Source organism: Falco peregrinus, chromosome 5, assembly GCF_023634155.1.
Source record: "Falco peregrinus isolate bFalPer1 chromosome 5, bFalPer1.pri, whole genome shotgun sequence".
NCBI classification, from domain to species: domain Eukaryota; kingdom Metazoa; phylum Chordata; class Aves; order Falconiformes; family Falconidae; genus Falco; species Falco peregrinus.
This window is the reverse complement of record NC_073725.1, coordinates 77,096,612-77,120,976: the sequence shown is the minus strand read 5'-3', so window position 1 is coordinate 77,120,976 and position 24,365 is coordinate 77,096,612. Positions and strand designations below refer to the sequence as shown.

The 24,365-nt window shown below is 50.6% G+C and overlaps 1 protein-coding gene across 3 annotated transcripts in view; it reads right to left on the bottom strand.

Annotated features, from left to right (window-relative positions):
• The window catches only part of RAB11FIP3 (RAB11 family interacting protein 3), a 77,807-nt gene that overhangs the window by 45,395 nt on the left and 8,047 nt on the right, over positions 1-24,365 (bottom strand). For 2 of the 3 annotated variants that reach the window (XM_055806507.1, XM_055806508.1), the window contains exon 2: positions 11,389-11,482. In XM_055806507.1, coding sequence (XP_055662482.1) covers positions 11,389-11,482 — 94 coding nt within the window. Of the gene's footprint in view, positions 1-11,388; positions 11,483-23,372; positions 23,396-24,365 lie in introns of those variants that run through there. The other variant, XM_055806510.1, reaches the window with a different exon arrangement.

Below are 24,365 nucleotides of genomic sequence, written 5' to 3'. Positions count from 1 at the left end.
GCCCAGAGCAGCTGTGGGTGCCCCATCCCTGGCAGTGCCCAAGGCCAGGCTGGACGGGGCTGGGAGCAACCTGGGCTGGTGGGAGGTGTCCCTGCCCGTGGCAGGGGGGCTGGAACTGGGTGATCTTGAAGGTCCATTCCAATCCATTCTACAATTCTATGATTTTCTGTGTTCCCCAGTGCTGCCCCATTTCTTGCTGGCTTGTGCTGCTGTTTCCCCTCTGTTCTTAAGATGCCCTCGTTCCTCCCAGTATTTAAAATAATAATAATAATAATAATAACAACAAATAAATCTTTGTCCAAGCACTGCTGCATAAAGCTTCTGACAAGGACAGCCTCTGTCCGAACATATCCGCGTGCTCTCCCACTGATGGAGTATTTCTCCTGGATGTATGGCACACATGCAGCTAGAGAACAAGCAGGACAGGTCCTGAGCTCTTCATGGGGGTGAATGTGTGAATGTGTGCTGAGCTCTCACAGCAGCCTTTGCCTTCTCATCGTGCAGACGGGAGAATCGCTGTACTTCAAAAGGGCTGGGATGTGCAATAGTAACCTGGGATTTTCAAGACACACAACAGAGCCACAGGACCAGAAGTCCCAGGGTACATAAGGCTCCCGAAATAGATTCTAAAAACTGCTTTCAGAAGACAGGATTTCAGTGAAAAGGCACCTTGAGTGAAGAGCTGTGGGTACAGTAGTGACACACAGGTCAGAAACAGAGCCAGTTTTATCGGCTTCATATAGGAATGACCTAGAAAAACAGAGCCTTTCAGAAGTATTTAAGTCATCTGCCAACACACACTGTACATACTGCTTCAAGCCACAGAGCCACAAACTCAAAGTGATTCAAACAGTATGGATTATGTGCAGCTAACAGACCCGAATTGTACAACGTAGGAATAAGACTAGGCACCTGCACAAATGGCACAAAACAAAACAGACCCAAAAAGGCAAGACAAAGTTATGGCTGGCTTAAGAGAGGACAACTCCCTTACTGGGCACGCTGCTTGAAAACAAGATGGCAAAAAGGACACACAGTCAGGCAGTAGAGAGTTACAGGCATTTAGGAGGTTCTTGCATCCAGAGCGAAGAGACAACAGGGGAAGCCACTATCTGCTTTCCAGAGGCAGCTCAGGGTCCTGTGCTTTCACTGAAGCTCAGACACCCATGTGGTGTTAGCTCCTGTAGGATAAAGCTAGCAGCCACCCACCCATCCACCCTTTTGCTTTCCGTAAGTGCTCCAGAAGTACATTTATATTCGGATGCTCACATACAAAGTGGCAGCGCTGATCAGCACTGGGAAGAGCAGCTTTCTGCTGTTGGCTTTTCCTGTAGCTCAACCTGCTGACTCCTCCAGAAACGAGACAACGGGCCAGGAACACTTACTGAAGACCGTAATTTTACAACTAAAAATTACATGACTGAATAACCGAGTGGCAAGCTCGGGCTCCCAAGAAAGCAGTGTCAGAATTAAGGCTGTTTACACAACCCTCACCCCAGCCCCTGTCGGCTAACGCACTTTAGCAGCCCTTTGCTTTCTGCATATCATTGCTCATCAACTGGTACTTATCGCATATTCCTTTTGATCCTCTTCATACAGTGCAGGCCCTCAAGCTTTGTTTAGGCATATCATCTAAAGACATAATAAAAAGAATTAACCTCACGGTATCCAAGCACTTTGGAAGCATAAACCTAGCTGCCTTCACTTTGTCTCAGAGCCCAGGTGAGCACTGCTGCCTCCGCTGCAGTGACAGACCGGAGACAGGGAGCCACAGCTAACACACGTGGGTTTTGGTACTAAGTTTAACATATGGGTCCTTGGTTTTAATTCTCAGCAATCTGAGCTGTGTGTGTGCTAGTCATCACGACCAGCTCAAATTCTTCCAGACTTGTGTCAGCCTGGAACAAAGGATCACTACTGCAGGTGTGGAAAATGAGGAGCAGGCTTGTGGCCACCAGCAAGTGGTTCAGAGCCACTTAGTGATGTTACCAGCAGAAAACACCAAGAGACTGAGCCTCCAAAATAGCACAAGCTGCCCTGGCGAGGAGACCTCCTGAAGGATGTCCTCCATCTCCTTCACTCTAGCTTCCACTTTCAATAACTCTTTATTTCAGGAAACAAAGCTGGATTTTGCAGCCAACAGCTTTATTCCCCATTCTGTGAAGCCACTGAGGCAGGACATCTTGAAACAACATAACATCCTAACTTAGCTTTCCAGAGCACACTGCATTTAGACACCACCTTTGGGACATCCAGCAGCTGGTTTCTTGTCAAGCATTTGATTACACTGAAGCAGAAGCTCTTCTAGATGCTCCACAGCTGCAAGAGGGGACAGTAGCCCTTTGCTGCGTCCTGTGAATCTCACATCAGTGAATTTGGTCACCTCGTTAGCAGGAGTCTTTCCTATCTGAAGGAGAAATGAGCTGCCTAGCGAGTAAGCAGATTTACAGTCAGGCTCTATGCACTTGGAAAAGATGATCAAGGAGAAAGACATCTGAGGGACACACACACCAACCCAGGACGAGATGCTGCTCGGTACGGGCAGAACGGGATGGGGATGAAGGAGTGAGCCGTGGTTAGTTGGAACACCAGGGAAAGGTTTCCCTCAGTGCAGGGATGCCCAGTGGAGCCAGCCCTCCTGCTGCCCGCCCAGCACAGCCCAACCCAGCAGCTTTGCAATTAGGACCAATTTCCCAGCAAAGCCACATCACACACAGCCTCTCGTGTCTGAGAGTGAGACCAGGAAACGCTCAGAAGAAACAAGCTTTTGCCACATCAATCTGTCAAGGTGTCACAACGATACACTCACCACACAGTCACAAGCCTCCGGGCTGTGACAGAGCCGGGCACAGCTCACGGAGAAGCAAAAGTCATAGGTGAGCAATTAGCCCTTCATTAACAACACCAGATTGACTGGATTCCTAACGAGAAGTGTTTTGACAGCTCCAGCTTGCCTGCTGGTGTGGCGGCAGCATGATGGGCTACTTACTTGCCTTTACCCAAGCCCAGGGAGGGATGCCTTCCTGAGCTCTGGCCAGACATCGCTGGTGAGGATGAAGGCGGCATTCTCCAGCTTCCTGGGTTGAGCCCAGCGTTAATAACCCCTCACTCCAGAGCTAACATCTGAACCTGAGCAATCAAAACAGGCTGGACCGAAACTGCCGCCGCCCCACCTGGAGCCACCTGCCGAGCCCAGCCTCCCCCACGCACTCCCCAAACCGCAGGCCAGCCCAGCCTCCCAGAAGCAGCAGCAGATGTGGAAGGAAACAGCACACTCCCGACGCAGAAAATAAGACTTACGATGGAGAAATACTGAGACAGCAGATGGGTGATGAGAAGTATCTGTTTTCTAACAGAAGTTGCCTTTGTTTTCTTTTTAGTCATCATCCCTGTAGAAGATCGAGTGTGCTAAGAATCACTCCAAGGCTCTAATAAAACACTGCTCTCTATTTTTATACCAACCATTTCCCCAAGAAAACAGGTAGTTCCTGCAGAGCTTTTTCTTCCCCTTTGCCAGAGAAATTAGTTTTCTTTTGAGCGTCAGACTTAGGCTTTTCACTTGCAATTTAAACTCACCCCAGCTTGCCTCTATCAGGCTTGGGTTATAGTCTGAGCAGCCACCACCAGTTTATTTTAAATCATCAGGCCACACAGAATTCCCTCCGCTCCGTAATTTGCAAGAGATCTGGCTACACAGCAGTGCTGTCCCCTCGCGAGCAGCTGTGTACAAATGGCGATGCTTTGGGCATTTAACCACAGCTGCCATGGTGTGAGGGGCAGCTCTGCAGTGCTGTGAACTGGATTTCCGTCAGACTGCACGTGTGTTTTGGACCTGCAGCCTGTTACACTCCACAGCAGTGACCAGACAGAGCAAGATTTCTCTGGCATAGGCTGCAAAATATTCATAAAGAAGGAATTCTCAAAATGGGAGAGATGCTCGTGCCAATCTCCTGTTCCTCAGGATCCCGAGGGCTGCCAAGCCTTAGCAGCAGTTTTACAGCAGCACGTTTGAGTAATCCCCCACCATTCTCATCCCAGAGCTGCGAGGAAGCCTACGGACACAGTTTCTCCAACACTTCTGTGCTTCTCCCGAAAGTAGGTCAATGCAGTATGTCATCTGCCAGGCTGTTTTTGGGAAGACGTGCTCCCTGCTCAGGCATGGCGCACACTGAGCCGGCCGGCCTCGTCCCTGACGTAACCCTTCACCCAGCTGCCAAGTTACAAAAATGAATAAACCCAATTGTTTCCGTAAATTTAAAAAGATGACAAAAAAAAAGGGAGAGAGAACTGCAAACCAAAAAAGCCACGGTGAGCCAGAAGTGTCATCCCCCCCCGGCCCCATCAGCCTCCAAGTCCTTTCCCTAGCATGTTGTCGCAGGAATAAATAATGACTTAAAAGAGCTCGAGGGTGATGTAAGCTGTGTGGTTCTGCTCCCCACTGCTCTAGAGCTCCACAGCGGGACAGGTTCCACAGCTGAAGAGCATCTTCTCGCCCCCCGCTGCCCCACCACTGCTCCCACTGTGAAGGGGAACAACCAGTTACCCCCACTCATCCAAATCTCCCTGCTTACGCTAACGCAGGGAAAGTTTGTAGCCAGAATTAACCTTGCTGAGTCCTGGCAGCTGCACAGCTGGAGATAAATGGTTTTGCAGGCGGCAATTTTGTTCCCAGTTTTGCTTTGAAGAACTAAATATCCCTCCTCCCAGTTGAGCCAGTTTGGAGTTACCCCTTCCAGCATGAAAGGATTCCAAAACAGAGGACAAGCGTGTGTATTGGGAATGTCAAGCACTGACCTCCCATCTCCCCGCTGCCCCACAGCGGGGCACGGGAGCCACAGCCAGGGTACAGGGGGCTGTTACAAACAGGTGTGGAGAACAAGGCTGCATCTGCAGAGGTAGGTGTCCAAGTGGCACAGCTGTCTCCTTGTTTCAAGAGGGTTGATAACAAAGGATTTGACCACAGAGGCTGGGCTAGCAGCTGAACACGCTGTGCAGCATTTTGGGGCTCCTCAGGAGCAGATGACCAAGTTTTCTTCTCCAGAGACACAGTGTGATGCAGGCTGGAGGAAGAGAGCAAACACCCCAGCACCACCTGCCCTGAGGCTTTCGCCTGTGCCCTCCCCTCACCCAGGAACAGTCTCTAGGGATGATAGTTGGGCTGGACTCAGCTCAGCTCAGCTCTTCATCTGTTTGTGCCATCATGCAGAGGACCTCTGTCCCACCCTCATTCCCCTCATGCCCCAAGCACCAGTCTTTCATAGGAGCATGCCTCTGTGCCTCCAGGTACCCCCGGCCCCCCTCCTGTTAGAGCTGCCTCTGCAGGAGAGGAATGGAGAGAGTGCCCAGGCCATTCTGACCACAGGATACCACCAAAGCAGCCCGCCTCCATCACAAACTAGCACGTACACTCCTAATTCCCTGTCCCCTGTGAGCATGGAGCGTTACATAGACTGAACAGACAGCCCTCACAGCCAGTGGTTTCCAAGACAAGTCTAAGTAGCACCATATCAAGAAAAAAATCCCAAGTTCAGCACTTCCAAGAAAGGCTTGGCTGCTCCTGTCCCTAGCTGAAGGGGTCACAGATGACAAGCATGTGGACTTCAAGCTTAACAAGCACAGTAATGGTGCTACAAGCATCCCTCTGCACTACAGGGACGAGCAGGAGACTGATCTACAAAGAACAGCACTACAAAGAACAGTGGGGGCATCCCCCCCGCCAAGCATACGTACAAATTTTAAAACCACATTTAAGTCTTCACTCCTTCCAGGGGCAGAATTAACACTCATCTTCATTAAACTCTTTATCCTAACAAGCAGTACATATATATAGAACATACACACACACACACATATGCGCATGCCAGAGCAGAGCAAGATGCAATGCAAAAAAAATGCAGAAGACACATTCAGAGCAATTTCCATTTTATTCTTGCTCATGAATCAATTTTGATTTCCCATTCATGGCAGCCCCTGTTCCCTGAACAACAGCTGTACACAAAGAGGCATCTGTCCTACCTTCAGCCATCGAAAGAGCTGTCTCCCTAATCGGTGATGGTTTAGCCAGGGTTAGGAACAGGCAAGATCAGCAGGAAAGTCTTCACTGCAGCAATGCTGCATGAATAAAGAGATCAGCAGATCTGATGAGAAGATAGAAAGTGCTCATACCAGTGCCAGAAACTCACAGAGTTTAGTCAAACATGCACACAAGCTCTCCTTCCATCAGCTAAGTTTCAGTGAAGACTTTCCTTTTAAAAAGCAAATGCTTTGAATATTAAATTGGGCCTGGGTATCCCCACTGAGAAAGCGTGCTTAGATGTCAGCAGTAGCCTGTTGCAAGTACTACCGTATTTCCAGCATCAGTCTGGAAGAGAGACCACTGAAGATGCACAAAAACACAGCCTCAGAAATTATTACTGGATTGGGAGTGCGTAAGGGAATGCAAGCTTTGGCTTCTGGAATTATCCCTGTGCAAGGAAAGCTTTCATTTCGCGTAGCAAAAGCCATCTGCAATGCAGATCCTACAGAGGGAAAAAAAAACCTACACACAAGCCCAACAGTGGTTTACATTACCAGACGGAGCCAGATACCCAACACATTCTGCACCTTCAAACGCTCTGTGGAGCCAGAGCGGATCCGTATCACCAGGATAGCAGCCAGCCTGGCTCTCCAGAAATTAATTCAGAGCCACCACACGCTATCTAGCGGACTTACACAAGCACTAAGTGGTTCACGGGCACCTGGAGCCATGATCTCAGAGATGTCATCTAAGCACGATCAGATCCAGAGGCATCTCCAAGACCAGACTGGCTCGGCAAGCAAGGAGTGCGGCGGTGGGAGCGGGGAACGCTGCTGCTCCCCTTGCAGCAAGGCTGCCGAGCACGACCTGCACACAGGTGAGCAACGCAGGGGCAGTTACTCAGACCTGGGTTTGAGATCTGATGTGCAGTTCCCTCTCTCGGCTGTAAGCTTTTAAGATGTAATGCTGAAAGCCTTCATCCAGGGGGAGGGCTAGATATGCGCTTTTCTTGCGGGAAGTTCCCAAACTGGCATTCAGCTACCAGGAACACACCAACCATTTCGGGATATGAAATACCAGCTGCAGAAACTGGAGTCCCTGCTCCGAGGCTACACCCATTGAAACCCTCCCAGGGCTGCTCGCAGGAACAGAGCGATGCAGCCCCACAAAGACTCCCACCGATTACGCGTTCATGCTGCTGCCAGTTCCAATTAGCAACGGCACGGCGCTTTCACACAGGCTCTTTGCAGCAGCCTGCCTGCGCGCTGCCAAAGCAAGCCAGCCAGCCCAGCCCGAGCCCTGACTGCTGGCCAGCCTGTTATTTGCTATTCAACACCCTGCCCTGTGCCCGCCCCAGCCCTGCCTCGCTCCGCGCTTTTCCCTTTGGAAACCTATCAAATGCCTTCGGTAAGCCGAACACACTCCTCCTGCTAAATGCCTCTTATTCAACCCCACCGGGGTACATCCACTGAGCTGCAGCTTGTCGGTTCGGCACATCAGCCGGCTCCTGAACCTGGCACTGCCAGGGGTCCCCCCCAGTCTTGCCCCCCCTTGCTCCTGCCAGCGCCCTGCTGTCCCCACAAGCAGGAACTCTGTTATAGCTTCCAGGTTTGGGCGTTGGCTCTGGAGCTGAATTTTCCATCTTCCCAAATCCAAAGAGCTTTTAGTTGAAACATTTGAAAAAAAGGTTTGACTATTTCCACCCTTGGGCCCTCCCCTGAGCTCACAAACACATCTATTCCTCAGTGGATGCACTGTCTGCCCTCGATGCACAGGGGCCCCTTTGTTCAGGGATCAGAAGCCGAAGCAGAAGGGACGGACGAGGCTGTCAGCTCCAACAAGGTACCTTCCCCTGCCTGACACAGCAGTTATTTGAACTGACACCACCAGCAATCTCGCTGCATGCAGGGGGGTACCTGCAGAGCCCATTCCCAGAGGGCTTTTCTTTGGAAGACAGATGTTACAGATGTTTCAGCTCAGAGCATGTGTGTGAATTACACAACTCATTCATTACTGCTTTTGTGTTGGGCTGCTACAAAGAGGAGAGGTTAAATATGTCCTATTGGAGGCTGAGAGGCCTCTGTAGAAAAAACAGGTGTCTGAAGCTTAAAAGGTTTTTAAATATCTGACAAAGGAAGGAATCTGCTGGCGAGCACAAGCCTTGTTTGTTTGCATCCAGCTGTGGCTGACACTACCCATACTTGCTGTTTGCCAACTAACACCCCCTCCAGCAGTTCCCGCATCCAACATGCGGCAAACTGGAGCTGCTCTTTGCTCCACGCACCTTGGCTTCCAGTTACAGGCACCACCTCACCACCCCTGTCCCATGGTCAGCTCCTTGCCGTACAAACAGACAGAAACCTCACTCCTAAGCCTTTCCCGAGTGGCTCGCGTACAGTCCCTCGTACCTGTTTTTTTTGGAGAAGATCCCCCATGAACTGTAGCTGCTAAACATGATGAACGCAGCAGTCACACTGGCTGCTCCCCATTTCTTTTTCCCTGCAGACTAGAAAGATGTCCCGTTGAATCTCACTGCTGGTAGCCAAGTGCAATAAGGTTTTCCTCTGGATGTGGATTCCCCAGGCATTACACACATTACCTGGCTTCTTCAAGCACGCTCTGTAAGAGTCTCCTCTTTCACATCGCTATCGTTACTACCTCCACATTATCAGCTTGACAAGTTTTACAATACAAAGCTATAAATATTCCACTTTCCGAGTTATTTACCAGCCCTGACTTGCCGCCAGCATCTGTTTCAGTTTCCCCCTCTGCTTTGCCAGTTATGTGTTGCAGGACTGGCCAGTTGTCCAGGCACCATTCACACAGACTTTAAAAGCAGGCAAACCGCATGCTTCGTGGAGCAGGGGCAGGACAAGGCTGTCCCACCCAGCAGCCACACCACCTCACGAGCAGGAAGGTTGTGAGGAGCTGAGTCTGTCCCAGCAGCAGCTCTGAGCCTGCCTCCCATGCCAGCCTGCTCCTGATGAACGCCTTGGAGCTGGGCACGAGAACTGAGCCCAACGCCCAAGAGCCACAGGCTCCCCTCCTCCCGCAGAGGGGAGACCCCAGGGGGCCCTCCATACTCCCCCACCCAGAGCACTCTAATGGCAATCACATATATATGCAGCAGGCACAAATATGTGTACGAGGACATCTTCCTATCAAGCCTTCTTTTAGGGAAGGGCAGAAGGTAAGGCAGCCATAACTGGCTGAAGACTCTCACTGAAGTCTCAAACTCAGCTTTTGTAGCGTACAAGTCACTTAGCTCTTCCCCCCTCCATGGTCAACATTACCTGGCCAGACAAAGATTACAGTGGCAAAGAGATCAGAATCGTTTCATGGCAGCAGAGAGGTGGCATCGTGGCTTTCAGCGCTGAGTGGTTGAACAGTGCTTTGCTCCACACTGAAGGCAGAGGCAAGTTCAAGGCGCCCTAGGTCAGCATGTTCCTCAGCCAGCGGGAATATACCTGACAGCTGGCACAGGACTAGGACCGAGGAGTTTAGTATCCTCCCTGGACGTAAAGGCTAACTGAACGCAAAAGCAGTCGTAAGAAAAGGAGCTGACTATGCAAGTTTTGCTAGTTTTGTAACCGCACCTTCAGTTTGCCAAGCTAGACCATAACAGCTTGAGTAAAATCCCAGCTATTCTCCTGCGGAGAGCCTCCAAGAGAGGGGGGGAGAGGGAAAGTGGAGCATCTTTAGAGATAAACCCTTACCCACATTCAGACAGGCACCGCAAGGTACAGTGGCCGACCAAAGAACTACAGAGTACCAAGAAACACAACAGATCTCCCTCTGGCTAAAACCAGGCCCAGCTAGTTAAAAAACCCTTATTAAAAGGGACATCCAGCAGCAAGTATAACCCCTTCTTGCTTTACAAAGGGATGATCGATACTGACTGTCTCAATAGCAGCAACAGCAGCAAATCCTCAAGATCACTTCAACGTGAGCAGCCACTCAGCTGGTGAGATTTAAAAAAAACCCTCTCTGTACCCTGTCCGGGGATTCTTTTATAGCTCTTTAATGCTGTGCAGTGTTAGAGAGCTCTGCCTTCCTCAACCACTGTAATAAATACATATCAATCTCTTTCAAATTTAATAAATAGAGATCCTAAAAGCTTTTTCTGGATCTGCTTTCCATTCAATTAATATAACACAATACCAGAGCAATGAATTATTGAAGAGAAATACAAGCCAGAGCTTTCACAAACATGCTCTACTCTAATAGCAATTTATTACAAATTAATAGCATGCTGCATTTCCTCCTGCATCATGAGAACTGGGAATCATCTGCACTGTCAAGCTACACCAGCCACGAAAACTTCAGACCTGCCATAAAACACTACAGTCCTGAGCACAAATAAGCTCACAGTGGGAGATGGGAACAGGAGGAGGGATGGACAACCAACAGGAAAAAATAAGAACTCACTTCTCTGAGCATTTTCTACTCATGAAACAACATGGTTCGTATAGAAATAATCAATCTTTTCCCATCTTTGCTTGTATCAGTCCTCAAAAACATGCTCAGTGTGTGGGGCTGACAACATGGTGCATGTTCATTGCTGCATGAAAGTTTAAGATAAGCATTGCTGTGAACAGAATTGATTAAAGCACAATATGATAATTCATATTTGCACATTTAAAATTACATCTGCTCAGCAGGAGGCTTCTAACATTTTTCACACCCTGCCCTTAACAACATGCTTGACCCAAAACGACTCTCTAACAGTCATATTAGAGATTAATCCCAAATTGAAAAAGCAACATCATTTTCTTCAGCAAAGAAATCCAAATGCCCAACCAGCCAGAAAGATACATCACGTTTCACCGAGCTACTGCTCTGGAAGTACTCGCAACAAGCCCATCAAGAGCAACATGGGGATTGTCACAGGCCTGTTTAAAGATCCCCTACCAGTCAGTGAGTTCAAAGCTCTTGTTTAATGTGCTTCTTGCTAGAAATCATCTGAGCACGTTGACCCTCCAAATGCATTAGTGCCCCATGCTGGGAAGGCGTTACGCTCTGCAGCAGACAGGCAGGCATCTCCAGCGGCATGTCAGCCAGGAATCCCTCCTCCGTCAGGGCAGCAAAGCCCCCAAAACCACAGTGGAGAGCAGACGCCAAACCAGAAGGGGTCTTCCCTCAACAGCTTTTCTGTTTCCAACATCTGTTTAGAAATGAACTCTCCTGACAGACAGAAAACACGCAGCCACCACCACAACCGCTGTACCACCTTTTTCAACTCTATTAAACGCACCCAACCTCTCCCCCCCGCCCAGCTTGCCTTCACCAAGCAGCTTCTCAGCTCGGTTAACCCTTGCAGCGTTAGATTCGGTGTCTCCCCATCCTCACTCGCAGCATGGCAGCGAACTCACCTCCATTTTTGATAGCTCTGATCCCTCGATGGAAATCTTCGAAGCTGATGACTCCAAGTCCACTTGGATCGAGGTACTTTGTTAGGTCCTTTACCTGCAAACACAAAAGCAGGGTTACCCACAGAGCCCTTCAGGGAAACAGCATCTTCCATCAGAGAAACACCTTGTAACACTTTTTTTTCTCCTTACAAGAAAAAGATTTGAGCTAACGACAGTGAATTTCTTAAACCGACACCAAAGCGTGGCCATTCTCCTTGAAGGGAATATGAGTAATCAGTATGGAGGGGTTAATTAGCACTTGGCTGGTGCTGAAACTATCGGTTAGTCTTGGAACATATGTTAGGGCAGTACTTCTTGCAACCCGGTCCTGCTCTGCCAGGGGTTTGTTTATTTTTATGGTTTTTAAAGAGGTCCTATCTTAATTGGGAAAATTCAGTAATAGGCTGCCCAGTAGGAGGGCCCAATTAATAGGATTCAGTGATAACGAACTGCTCCATGTTACAAATTTAGACCATATAATTGAAACATTTTCACAATTAGACAATGCCCGAGGGGGCAGGAATCACGTCAGCCAGCGAGGATTAGGATGCGGCTGCTGGAGCAGGCGCACATGGAGCGGGGGACACTTGCGAGACCCAGTGAGGACGATCTGGGCTCCTCGAAGAGAAGCGGCAACATCCTGAGGGCAAACCCACAGCTGCTCCTCACGGTTCAGCCAAAGGCTTAGGAAAGGTGCCGTTGGCTCCTTCCTTCCAGGCTGTCACAAGCCCACCCTTCAGAAAACCCTTTACACCACTGATGCTTCTCAAGCCAAGACAATTCAATTATTTTTAATAATTTAAATTTTGAAGGTGCTCAGAGCCGCCCGACTCATTCTGTGTCAGCAGGGGGGTTGGTTTGCTTTCTTTTTGTTTTTTCTTAAACCCAGGTATGCGTTTATACAGGGAAATCAGATATGCAACAAGCTCGGAGCTGTTCACCCATGTATCCACGTGGTTTCCAACACGTCTGGGAGAGGCAGGCGATGTCTCTGCTTCAGACACCGCACCTCCCCACAGCAGCGCTCAGCACCGGGCAGGGCTGGGACCATAAAAACCACCCGGCAGTGCCTCTGTGGGGGTGGCCACGAGCCCCAGCATAGTACAGGCTTGCCCACCCGCCAGCTTACCCCATCACCAACAGGGAGAAGACAACACAAGCATCTTTTCTAGTTTCCTGGGGAACTTTTTTGATAGATAACAAAAGTGCTGAACTCGCCACGCATTGACTTGAGTGAGTCAGGCTTCTTGTATGTCAAACAAAGGTATTTTAGAGTAATAAAAACAACTCTCAGGAATGTGTCAGTTCTAGTTAATGCATCTGGCACCTTCTTTGAGTTCAAAGGCTGTAGCTTAATTTGTTATCTGTGTATACAGATAACAGAAATGCAAGTGACATTTCATCAAACTCGATAAGCCTGTAAGCTACGATCATGACACACTCAAGTATAGTTTCTGCAACGGTCCAGCCGCAGTGACACAGGGACACGCCGGGCAGGGCTGCTCACAGCGCTGCCACAGTGTGGGCAGCTCCTCGGGACAAGGAGGGTGTAAGCCCCCGTGCCCACCCCCCAGCAAGGCACCTCTCCCACACCGGTGCTTGTGCAAGAGACAGAGCAGCTGGACAAGTATCTTGTTTATGCAACAGAACCACCTATAGATTTAAATTGAGCCGTGGGCAGGAGGAAACAAGGGGAAACGTTTCTTAAAACTTCACAACCCTGACATTACGGACGCAAACAACCAATAGCCACACAACTGATGAAGCTCAAGCCCATGGTGGTATGTTTGTGCTGATCCAAACCTGCCTGTATTTGCTGCTCAGGTTTAAAAAGAATTAACTGTTACATCGAGACACCACCACCAGACTGAGTGTGGTGGCCACTGACACCCACAAGAGCTCATAACACACAGAAAACAGACCATGAGCAGGGCCTGCCTGTGCCCCCGGCCCCTGAGAGAGGCTGCGTGTCCTGTGCGCCAGCACCCAGCATCTCCCAGCACCCACAGTAACGAGCCAGGGGGGACATCCTTGCCCATGAGCATCTCACTCTGCCTCTGGGGCTGCAGGCTCCAGAAGCTCACTGCCTGCTCTGTTCAGCAGTGCCTTCTTTTAAACTCTTCTGCACCTGCACCTATTTTCTGCTATTCCATCAACTGTCTCACAGTTCTACCACTGAAAGATATGGAGAGGTGCAAGTATGATCCCTGTGGACCACACTCACCCTCCCCAGCCAGGCAGCTGCTCCAGCCCCTTGGCCATTTTAATCATGTTCCCCATCACCCTCCCATCCTTTTTGAAGATGAAGACCAGAACTGCACACACTAGCCAAGACAGGGTACATCAAGATCTTGAATGATGCCAGAGACCCTCAGTGCTACTCTGATACCCCCTCCTGATACCCGCTGCACTGCTCACACCCGAACTGTCACGGCACTGAGCCACCCACACCAGGAATGGCCAACGACAGCGCTGGCATCTCGCTCCTGGGTCATAACTGCCAGTATTCTTCATTTTGATGATGAGGCTAAAAAAGCTACCTTATGTAGGACAGTTGGGAAGAACCCCAAGCGTTACGGCTCAAACTGGTTTAGATTAGCAAATCTTCGCAGTTCTGAAGTCACAGATTTGTTGGTTTTAGCTGAAGACTGATGTGCAAGAGCGGCACCGTGCTCCTATTAGCACAAAAGCAAAAGTTAACACTCTACCAAACGGCAACATTAAGCAAAAAACAGGCCACAGTCACGTGGAGGTTCCTGCTTTTGGCCAGCAAGACATATTTAAAATACAGGCTTTGCTCAATGTGTGTGTTTGTAGCTGGTTACAAAGTCTCGTTGACGAAAGAGCACCTAGAAACACAGTGCATTAAAGAGTCAGAGGATGACTCTGTTTAAACAGCTGACTTAAATCCTGGTGGAAAGTGAGAGGTTTAAACCCCTTGCAGTCAATCTGCTTTAAGCTGAGCGTGGCCGCAGGCTGCAGCAGCGGAACCAGTGGTGAGAGCTGCCAGGGGCTCTGCTCCCCCCGCGGGGGGACACGGCACAGCCCAACCCAACGGCAGAGTGAGCTCCTCGCACGACCCCAGAAGGGATCCTCCTGGTGAGGGACACAGAGGGTGAAGCAGACTGGGGAGGAGGAGGAGGGGGGAGGTCACCTGGCACCTCAACAACAGAATAAGAACTACTCATTGCACCAACTACACCAGCACGTCTTCAGAGCCCTGCACGCTGGCAGGGCATTTCGCCTTCCAAAACCAACCGGACTGGGTGGCAACCAGCACCCACCCCCAGCAGCCCCTCCAAGCTCCAGCCCCCGGCCCCGTGCTATTCTGCACCGGCCGGCCACAGCTTCCCCACCGTGTCAGGCAAGAGGAGACTCCTCGCTTCGACGCAACGAAACCAGTTCAGTACATGGTTTCAAGCCCCAGTTAAAGCCAACGGTGGCGACTCCCAAGTTCAAATTCACACAAAGGCTTGGCAGCCACGCAATGGAAGCTTTCCAGGGAGGGGAGGGATGCCCCAGCTGTGAGCGGCTCCGTTAAGCAGGCTGGAGGAAAAGGAAGCTCCAAGCCTTTTCTTTTTATCCTTACGTCCCCACCACATCGCAGATGGATTCAGCAGAACAAAATATCCACTGTGCTTGTTTTAAGCACTGACCTCTGAAGGAAGCGAGGGCTGTTGCCGGCCAGCCCACACCCCTCCTCGTAACCCCTGAGCCTGCCAGAAGTTTTCCCTCGTATTCTGGCAAAAGCTGGGGCTGTATCAGCTTCCAAAAATAAATTCTTTGGAGGGGTGAAATGAGGGTGGGAGATTTCTAGCGGCCACAGCAGTCAGGCACCCCACAAGGCAGAGCTGGCTGAGCTCAGCTCCTGCAGTCGTTTGGTATCTCACATGGACGATGCTTCCAGGGCCACTGCTTGCCCTCCACACCACGTAAGCTAGCCACTTGATGACACTGTGGCGAGAGGAATAAGTCAGCGTTTCAGTACTGCTTCACTGTACACAGATGCTGGAAGCAAACCCACAGGAGACAAAGAAGAGGAATTGGTGTTGACGTATTCCTCAAATATCCCCAAACACCCGAGGCAGGCCAGCAAGCAGGCTGCAGTTCCCACCATGAACTTGTGCACCTGCAGTCTCACACTGGCGGCGATAAGCAGACAGACGCTTTCGCCTTGAAGTCGCTCCCTCCTTTCCTTGAAGAGGATCCGACACAGCGTCTCCCTCCTCTGAGTAACAGGACAGGCGCTGAGGTAAGCCACGGCAAACTGGGCGAGGGTGAAGAGCAGGTCTACTTAGTAGATGACTTCTACTCTCAGGTCCCCAAAGGGACCAACCACATGGATTATGTTCAAAAAGAACCTAGAGAGATGTTAGATACCTAGAGAACCCAGAGAGCTGTTAGAAGGACACCGAGAGACCTGTCCAGATAAGGAACAGCACACCAGAGGCTTACCCGGGTTGAACCGGGTGTCTGCCTTGGTATGTTTTGGCCGCTTGAGCAATCAGCACGGACAATCCAGCCCATCCAGGAAAAAGACAACAGAACCAGTAAGCCCAGTCTAGATTCTGACTGGGTGACACAGCCTGCAAATTGCTGGCTGGGCCTTGATTTTAACCCAAAACATCAGATGAGCCATTAACACAACTGCCAGAGGAAGACCTTCACCGGGGAATTGCTGCCATACTTCACCCCAGCACGCAGCACTGGCTGGGGACCACTGCAAAAAGCAGCAGCTACCTACAAGCAGTCCGACACGCATTCACGTTTCAATTATTAAAAACTGTTTCCACAGAAAGGCAAAGGTTTAAGCTTAAAAAGCGCGCATGGGGGCACTCAAACCCGAGCTTTGAAAGCAACTACTCAGTGTGAGGGTGGGTTGGGTACCCCCACCTCAAGTAGCCGTTCCAGCAACTAGGTTGTGGTGGGCAAGGGGAACACATGGTTTCACACGTCCATCCCAGCTGGCTCCAGCTGCCAGCCCCGCTGCCGCTGGGCTCAGCAAGCCCCCTGGACACCAACGTGCAGCTGTCAGCAGGCTGCGTGCAGGGAAAGACCATCACGCTGCACAAAAGACCATCACAAAAGCTCAAAAGGAGCAGAGCTCCGCTACAGGGGATGAAACAAGAACGCGCTGGGTCCCCTGCACAGCCCCCTCCCACAAACACACACCACTGCCATGCAGTTCTTACCGCCACCCCTTCCCAAACCATTTACCGATAGGAAATTTTTCTCTCCTGAATGGAATATGACAGAGGACTAATCGGTTTAAGGACCTCACCCTTGTCTCTTACACTACAGAAGAAATGGGAGCCTTCGTGGTCAAACCGAAACACAAAGCGAGGCGGGACCAGGCAGGGAAGCAGCAGCTCCAGCATCAGCCTCCAAAAGGCCGGCTCCCACCCGGAGCCCCCCGGGAAAGCCTGCGGAAGGAAAGCAGCTGCCCCCTCGGTGGGCAAGGACCCTGCGTATGCACAAGGGGAAGCGAGTAACGGCAGCTCTTCACCACCGCTGTCAACAGGCCAGGAAGGTTTCCAAAACATTTATGTAGCTGTTTAATCAGCTTTTCACAACCAAGCACAGTGCATGCAGACGTCGCTCCCCACACATCTGGACATTTGGCTTGAACACGGGCTTGAACAGAAAATAAAACTTTGCTTGCAATCCAATGCTGAGCTTTCTCTATCAGCCTCTACTTCTCATTTTCTCCAGCTGAACTGTGCTCCTCTTTGCTGCCCGCACGCTCTGCTGCCTGGATCCCTGCCTGCCTTGGTGCAAGGCTCCACGCTATGTTAAACATGCTCAAAGCCAGCCTTTATCTTCTGTTTGGCCTTTAAAAAGGCTGCTCAAACCACCTCCCCCCATCTGAAGTCTCGGGATTGTAGCAGAATCTGGTTTACCAGGCTCCGTCTGCAGACGGCCTGCCATGCCCGGCAGCGCCAAGCTGGCCCGCTTCATGCTGCCGGTGGGAAGGGTCTCCAGCAGGGACAACACGTGGGGCAGCAGGAGCAGACCCCTGCCCGCCAGCAGTCACCGCACGAGCCAGCACACTTTCTCTGCCAATTTACAATTTGAGGACTTTCAAGCAAAACAGAGGACCAAAAATATCTTAACATCCAGTGGGTCTTGGAGCTTTAAACATAGGAAACTCATTTATATGGAATGTAAATCCAGGTACCTCTCACATAACTCTGACTACCCTCTTCTGTCTGCAAGAAGCCCAAATCTGCTCTGAACATCTTTTATCTTTGGGGGAAAAAATAGTACTGTAAATCACACAATCCCTGAACTCAAGCGGCAAGAAAGCGAGCACCACCCAGGCATACCCGCCAGATGAGGGCATTTTCAGCCAGTAAGGTGCAGGAGAGGGCTCAGCCAGATGCCCTCCTCTTTATCTTTAGCCAGATCTTTGGCGTGAAGTGGTACACAGGAATTTAACAGAGCAAGCACACACAATGTAAAAGTCTCTCATGGTTATGCAAAGGTGGATGCAGCACCGCTACCCTCTGCACTGAACAGAAGGGTACGGAGCCAACATACTCATTTGCTTGTAAAAACCCACTTTGTTTCTCAAGGCTAAACCCATCCTTTGAAGAAAAAAAAAATAATTTCTTTTAAAATGCTAATTACAGAAGTAGTTGTATTTTTTAATCTTTGGGAAATGTGCAAACATGCTGGAACTGCTAAATCTCCTGCAGCCAAACACTGGAGCAGCTGTGCAACCTGCCAAAGACATAGCTGTCCCTATACAGCCGTCCTCTTTAGATCATGCAGTCGCTAAATCAATGGGTTGCAATGTGATCAGCTAAAATGAATTGATCCCTGTTAATGCAGCATTTGTCTGGGCTAAGACAACATCCATCCCCCCTGTGCTGGGTGCTGAGAGAGCACTAACATGCTGGCAGCGTGAGCAAAACTTAACGTTGCTTCATGCGACGTATTTCCCAGACTGTTGCTGTGATGTGAACCACACTCGCACTGATGCCAAAGCCAGCAGCACCCTTTCCAGCCCTCCACTTGGGCTGCTTCACCAACAGCAGTGAACAAGCAGGCTGAGTGGAAGGCCGGTAACTCAGGATTACGCTGGCTCCAGCAATGTTTATAGGAACTGACTCCATAATTTGTTAAAGGATCTGGCGTTACAGAAAACAGGCAGAACCTCAGAGCAGGTTTCTATTCTGCTGCAATTACACCTAATTAACTAACCTTTAAAACACCCTCAAGGAGACAGATCTAATTACAGGGAGAAGCAATGGTCAATTGTGAGTAAGCGGTGCAAGAGCTGCATTATTTATTTCACAAGTGGCAGTGCTTATCCAGGGCTGCTCCGAGTGCGCTGCGCTCTGAGCTTTGTCAGAAGCTCCAAGAGCAGATAAGTAGGCAGATTGCATCTCTCTTTAAAGGTCCACCATAAACAACACTTGGTGAAGATGCTTTCTGCAACATCCCTCCCTATCTTGCACAGACATCAGTTCCCCTGTCCTTGCTGCCACTTCAGTCCCAGAGGCTTCCGACGCTTGAAATCAAGAAATCTTTCTGAGAAGGAGACAAAGACAGATTCAGCCTGGTTTATTCTCATCTCTTCCTGCTATGGAAGAAATAATCAAAACTACTATTTAAGGCAAAAGGGGAACAAACCTCCCATGTTTCTCCATCAGCCTGCAAATATTTAAAGAACTGGAAGGGGAGAGGGATCACCCACAGACCAAGGGAAAGAAGCCCCAGTAGTTTGACTGTTTCAAGGAAACAAACTGAGCAAGATCCCCAACAGGAACAAGCTCCCTTCCTTTCCTACCTGCCCAGGATGACAATATCCTCGCCATTTAACACATCCACTTCCTAACAAATCCTCCTTCCTCCTGTTTACCCAAGAGAAAAGCTGCTCCGCGTGCCGTCGCCTTTCGATGCATGTCACCTGCTTGGGGCAGTTTCCACACCAGTCCTGCACCCAGCTGACTTTGGCCTTGGGACTGAGTACTTCATGAACAGGAGAGAATTTCCTCCCCAGCAAATGATTACTTTCCCTTTTTGGAAGTTGATGAAGTCTCCAAGTCAACTGTGAGCCAAGAACAAGCCCAAAGCTGATGCAGAGAAGCAAGTCTCCTGCATTTGCCACTGTCCGGGTGCCATACGCATCGGGAGCGTGCAAAGGAAAACTTCCCTTCAAACGCTCCAGATTCAACAGGAAGAGCAACAAGATGCCAGAATATGTTTTAAAGAGCTGGCGGCCAAAAAAAAGCCTGAGGACCCAGATCCTTCCTGTCGACTTTCACAAGAAGCCAGAAGACATTGGTGCACCCCGCCAGACCCTCAGTGCCCAGCGTGTGGCCGAAGTGCCACATGCCTTTGCCAGCCCAGATCACTCATATTCAGCAGTTTTGGGTTTTTCACCTGCTGGTAGAAATTCCTCTAGTCTGTACTATGTAAGAGGAGTGAGTGCAGAACCTTTTCGGACTTGAACTTTTTCGGACTAACACCGCCAGCTCCAAGACTTACTTGCAGGCATCTGTAACACCCCTATGCTAACCACAGCTTCAGGAGCCACGCTTTGTTATATTTTTAAGCGTGTTCTCAAATTTCAAGTATGACTATTTCCAAATTGTCCATTGATTGTTGTCACTGAAGCATAAAAACTTATTTAAATAAAACAACTTCAAGGATGGTTTGGATACACAACAGGAACATAAGTTATCCAAATTTAATCATGTTTGTCTCAAGTGTTCCAGATTTTCTGTTGCTAACTAAGTGCTCAAAGGCTTCAGCAGCGATGCTCTACTATAAACATACTCATTTGTTTAATGAAACTTGAAAAGTGTTCTTCCTCCACCCTCCAAAACATCGAAGGCTTTGTTTCTAGCTTTTGTTCCTCTAATGGCACGGGAAACCTGTTCTTACCCTTCCAAACACACAGCTTGGAGGCAGGAGAACAGATTTTTTAAAAAAATTAAGAAGTTTAGTGCTAGGTTACTTCTTACATAAAACACAAGCATTAACGTGGGCTGGAGCCACCTCTGCAGGACAGCCAAGCGCCCCAGCCAAAGCCACCCCAGCTCGGGGCAGGATGGCTGCACCCTGCCAGGGTGCAGGACTGGGGCAGAAAGTGCCGATGTAGGATTTTGGGGCTGGTCTGAACAGACAAAAAGCAACTGAATAAAACCAGCCAGGAGGTCACATACTGAGGACCAGGCATCTGAAGATGCTGAACATTTTGCAGCACCTGGTCCAGTTTCAATGTCCCCTGCAAGAAGCCCAGGTATTTCTGTGACAAGGGCTGTTTGCTTACAGAACAGGCTGTCCGGGCTTACAAATCCAACCTGCTCCTGCTTCTTCCCAACCAGGTTAGCCAGCAGCACAAAACCCCCATGGCACACCACCAACCAGTTCCTCTCACTAGTTCTCGACCCGCTTTTACTAACTGACCTTCTCCAATGTACAACGTACATGCTAGAATCTGTGAAACAAGATTGTAACAACCAAAACCAGGAGAAACGTATTGCTGCCAATGCACAAACAGAGCAAACCATGGAAGCAGGGGGAAGTGAGCTGCATCTCTCAACTTGGAAACCCTGGGAATTTGGTGAGCACTGGCAGCCTCTCTGGCTGCAGAGGTGAAGCCCAGGTGAGCACAAGACTGTCCTCGACCAAGCAGCTAAACATTAGGGAGCCAAGTGTGAGAACTCACTCGCCTTTCCCAGCCAGACTGAGCCAGCCATGCTGTCACAGCTAAGTGTATCATACAACCCGCAAAGCGTAACGACTCCTTTCTTTTTTAGAGCTGCTTCAAACTGTTTCCCCCCTTTTGGCAACCCTTGATGCAGCCTTCAGAAGGGGCTGTTAGTGCAAAGGCAAGTACACAAAGCAGATATGCTGGAGGGAGGGGAAAAAAGCACGGAACGGTTTCTAGGCTCAGAAGTAGATTCTCAGAAGAAGGGAGAAGCGGCTGAGATGCCATGTGGAGCTTGGGAAGCCCAGGACTTCAGCATCTTGTAAGCACCAGGTGTACCAGCCTCACAACAACAAGAAACCCCATGACAATGCTGATGCTTCCCCAGCAGCCACCACACGCCGAGCACCCATCAGCTCCTCTAAGCAGAGGAGCAGCAAGAGGTCTGGGTTTTGCTCCCCACGCTCCACTCCAGCTCTGCGGGTCTCTGCCAGGCTGGCAGCCCATCACCTGCCCTTCACCGCAGATGGCCTCCATGCCCTGGGCTTTCAGCCCTACCTCTCCCCCTGGCACCTCTCCACACCTCTGCCGCTTGCCCCCATGACACCACCAAGGGACAGATGCTCTACCCCAAGTGGTGCGGCACAAAGTCCAAGAGCGAGTTCCCTGTCGCCCACCAAGGCCTCCAGCACCTCCCTTGGACCTCTCAGGGCACACAGCCTCCCACCAGCCTTGCTCCTGCTCTTCGCATCCTTGGGCTGTGCTCCTGCCAGCACAGTAGTCCCAGAGCTCCAAGTAGCCAGGAGAGGATTAGCTAGCTGCTGCATCCATTTAGCAGGCATAGGAAAAAAATTCCACAAGGATATCCAATTTTTTCTTCCCCCTCCAGGCCCCCAGCTGTAATCTCACGCACACACAGTGAGCAGAGGGAAGAACTGCTGCTCCCCTGGAAAAAATAAGGAATGTGGCCATGCAAAAGGGAGGCAACAGATGCCTTTTAATCCCTCCACAGCCAAAAGGCAGCGGCGAAAGCCACAACGTCCTGCTCAGCTTTTAAAGCCAAGGTGGAACTGAACACTATTTTCTTATTAGAAGTGTTTCACTTCCAGCACAGCTGTGCTCGCCCCGAGCAGCAGAAGGGCCCCTCGGGCAGCCCCCCATTTCATGCCGCATTTGCTGGGGATGGCAGAACTATGGAGCGGCTGCGTGGATCCCGGTCTGGCAGCGTGCCCTGTGCCCCGCCACAGCAAGCACTCACCGCTTCTTTCCTGCCCTTGACAGCTTCTGTTCTCCAAAAACCGCTGGTTTGGGCTCCTTTTGCCTCCCGCACATTTTGCTCGAGCCCAGTTTCCTATTGGACTCTAGCAAATGGATTTTCCACAGGGCTGTCGGCAGTCAGCTCCACCGAGTCTTGCCAGATTATGCGGCTCCCAGCACCAGGTCCTCTCCCTCCCACTTTACTCCTTCTCCGGGGAGAGAAATAAACAGGAACAGCCCGGCACTCCACGAGCTGAAAACCCCTCCAGAAGCAGCAGTGACTCAAACCTCGGTGTAACACTACTGGTATTTCACTAAGCGGTATTGTAGCAAAGGGAACAGCAGCTCTTTTTCCTAAAAACTCTAAGGCATTATAAACCAAAATAAAAATCAGGAGACTACCAGGCTGCTTGCAACGCAACCTAACAGAGGGACATTCAGCCTGCGAACAAAGCCTAGCCACCAGCTGTAACCAACCCTTGTAACATGGACAGCACCACGGGACATCCCCAGAGTTGTCACCGTCCCATGCCAGGACCCCAGTGGTCTCTGCAGTGCTGGGGACATGCCAGAGCCAGGACCCATGCAGGCAATACCAGAACTGGTGTCAATTAAGCAAGCACTCAAATTTGCATCAAACACCGCTGCCATCCGATTGCTTGTTTCGGCTTAATTAGTCACCTCAGCTAAGGTAATGCTCAGTGAGCAAGCTCAGCAGTTTGGTATCGCTGGTGTATCTATTAAAAGGGTTTTTTTCCTGTTACAATATAAGGAGCTGGCTGGGGAGAAGCAGTGCTCGGAGCACGCTGGGCACCGAGCAGCCTGGACCCCTTCTCCCAGGCAGCCTCCACACATCTCCCTGCTTTAACAGCCATTTTCTCCCTAGAAAGGGGAAAGGCACTGACCAAAGCCAGGGCTAAAGCAGGCACCGACCCCAGGACGTTCACAGCTGTAAAAGCCTGATGGCAGCAGCGGAGGGGCCCCATCCCACACCCACAGCTCGCCGGGGCTCTCCCTTTCTCACCTCCATCGAGCAGAGCCCCGGCCCAGCCCCAGGCTGCCGCAGCTCCCACCACCGCTCACATGGCTCCGAGTTCTGCTCCAAGCCCCTTTTGGCCGGCCTTCCCCCCGCGGGGCCAGCGCCATCCACTCCAGCTCGGCGGCAGCGGCAGTCTGGGAGGAAGCTGTCCCCAAGGCTGCCCTTGGTCATGTTTCCTCCCCTTCCCTCCTCCTCCTCCACCCACGAGGCCGTTAACTTACTCTCTGCCCCATACCAACTCCAGCAGAGGCTCTACAGAAAGGGAGGAACCTCACTGCAAATTGAAGTTTGGGAAGAAGAGACAATTGCTGTCCAGCTCTGAGCAATGCAGAAAACACAAGCTGGCATTTCCACCGCTCCATGACACCTTCAGGGTTATTCCTTGGGCTTGGATGTCTTGGGTTCCCAAAACAAGGTTCATGCCAGGCACCACTGATATTAACTGTGACCCCCCCTACTCGTACAAGGGATGAGCTCACCTTGAGCCTGAAGGTATCCTCCTGCTATCAAGCAGGAACATACAAAGATACTAAGAAACTGTGATTTTTATGCCTTATGAAATCCATGGTGTTTCTCCCACCGTGTTCAGTTAAAGTTCCTAAGCTGGGAAGCCTCAGAGCTGGACCGGCAGCTCCGCAGCACCAGTGGCAAGCATCAGCCTTCCACAGCATCCCACGCGTGCTTCGCCATCACCGCACAGCCCGGCCACGTGCAGACCTGCCTCCACCCGCATCACCAGCGATGCGCAGGCTGTCACAGCCCTGCTGCCACCAGCAATGCCGCAGCTCAGCACCCGCCTCCTCTAGGCAGAGGCATCCTGCGAAAGATCAGTTTGAAAGGGGACCCAAAGATGCAATGCTTTTCAAGTGGAAAATGAAAGCTGAGAGGAGCTCTGGGGGGTCTGCCGGGCTAGAAGAGAGAAGCACGACTGCTTTGCAGACTTGGTTTGGCTAGTTAGGCAAACAGCTGTACTGCAGA